Source organism: Limulus polyphemus, unplaced genomic scaffold (assembly GCF_000517525.1).
Source record: "Limulus polyphemus unplaced genomic scaffold, Limulus_polyphemus-2.1.2 Scaffold10906, whole genome shotgun sequence".
In the NCBI taxonomy this organism is placed as follows: domain Eukaryota; kingdom Metazoa; phylum Arthropoda; class Merostomata; order Xiphosura; family Limulidae; genus Limulus; species Limulus polyphemus.
The window spans coordinates 1-2,012 of record NW_013676516.1 but is presented as its reverse complement, the minus strand read 5'-3'; the positions used below and the strand labels follow the sequence as shown (position 1 = coordinate 2,012).

Below are 2,012 nucleotides of genomic sequence, written 5' to 3'. Positions count from 1 at the left end.
TTATTTAATAACATTAACCAGTTTACAGAATGTTAGATACTTTATATTAGTATCATTATATCTTATTTAATAACATTAACCAGTTTATCCGGTTTTTTTTTGTACTGGTTTAATTAAGACAGGAATAAAAAACAAATGGATCTTCTAGCAGTAATGTTAAATATTTTAAAGAAACATTATCAAACACGCTTAATAATTTTAGTCTTACATTTTTATCGTTTTGTATATAGCTAATGTTAAATTTCCACAAGCTATATATGATTTATGAGACACTGAAGTATGTATTTTAATATAAAACTTCAAGGAAAAATTTTTACTTTACTTCAGAAATATATTTCTTCTATAAGAATGTTTTGAAATCACTTGAGAAAAATGTAATCATTCAATGTTCGAATAGAGCATTTATTTTATTATGACAAACTTTACTTGAATTTTGTTTTGATTTTTAAACGGCTAACATACAAAGGTTGGACAAAAACAAAAAACAATCAAGAAGAATCTACTTAAAGATGTATCCATCCATTCTTTCCCAGATGTTAAATTAACTAGTTTCTTATTTCAATGACTTACTTAGATAGGCGATCTGTATTGTTATTTAAACAGACGCCATCTTTGTTTCACGTTAGATGTCAAGAAACGTGAGAAAGAAATGTGTTCCAACTGACTTCCAAAGAGGTCAGACCATAAAAGTTCGATTAATAAGTGCTTTAGTGTCCACAATTGCTAAATGTCTTGACTTTGCCAGAGGAAAAATATAAAAAGTTCTTACATCATAGCGATTGTCCCATAAGTTTCATCAGGTAACCGTAACAATGATTGGACGATCATCATGAGCGAGCATGATTGCCATGCTTTATGTCAAATTGTGTCCTCGAAGAATGAAGCCTAATTATTCAGTATACTTTTCAGGAAGTTGCGGATACACTTCTATATATAATAAAAACCAGTTTTAAACATCCAAAGGCGAAAGCACACTTTATTAAGCCACTTTCACCATATTTTCTTTTTTGTCCAACCACTGTAGTTTTTATAAAGGGGTCATATTATATTTTATGTTAATTAAACTTTTAATTTGAAAACTGCGAAAAAACAACAACAACAACTTTAAATACTATTTCTGGTGTTCTTACCTCCTCACGGATTTTCTTTATACTGTCACCTTTCTGTGGAGAGACTCAAAAGTAAATAAAAGTTTGTTTATTTAACAATAGCAGTTAGAAACAACAACAACAAAATAATTCGTCGTACACTCATACAACAAGAATGTTCCCGAGCACAAGCAAAAATAAGTAAGTTGTTTTTTTTTAAATAAAGCCCAAACATAAGCATTATATACTTGCAAATATAATTAGAATATGTATTTTAATCTGTCAAAAACGTCTTAAGTTTTAGTGTGATATCTGGTAAACTGCCTTTAATTAAACGGACCATTTGTATATTATGATTTGTTTTCTTCATGCATTACTTCAGTAACACATTTATCTAACGTCTTTTTAAAACGTCATCTAATGTTGCTTTAATAATGAACCCTTAAGTCTTAATTAAAAGAATCACAAAAAAATAAGAATAAAATAGAAAAAAATTCAGTAAAGTAGCTGAAAATCCCGTTTCATCGATTTCATTAAATTTCGACTTTTGAATCCCAGAATTGTATGTCTAATAATATAATGATATTTATAACAGATCCAATAGCATTTGTAAGCTTGTTATTTTCAAAACTCCCTCCCCCTACCTCGGTGGCTCAACGTAAGTCTGGGGGCTTATTATACTAAAAATCGGGTTTCGATATCCGCAGTAGGCACAGCACATAACTCATTGTGTAGCTTCGTGCTTAACTTCAAACAAAATGTTTATAATTATAGACGTCAAATACATAAAACAGAAAACCTGAAGTAACTGCTTTGCAAAAAAACGGATAATACTCGATAAAAATATTTAGGCTAGACCATGTATAATGATAATCATCAATGCATAAATATAAAGTAACTAGAATAACTCGTATGATAAGCAAT

The 2,012-nt window shown here is 29.2% G+C and overlaps 1 protein-coding gene across 1 annotated transcript in view; it reads right to left on the bottom strand.

Annotated features, from left to right (window-relative positions):
- Positions 1-1,163, bottom strand: part of LOC111083724 (poly(rC)-binding protein 3-like) — a gene marked incomplete at both ends in the record, with an annotated part of 15,085 nt that extends 13,922 nt beyond the window's left edge. The window contains one exon of the mRNA XM_022380389.1: positions 1,131-1,163. Coding sequence (XP_022236097.1) covers positions 1,131-1,163 — 33 coding nt within the window. The remainder of the gene's footprint in view (positions 1-1,130) is intronic.
- Positions 1,164-2,012: the final 849 nt, after the last annotated feature.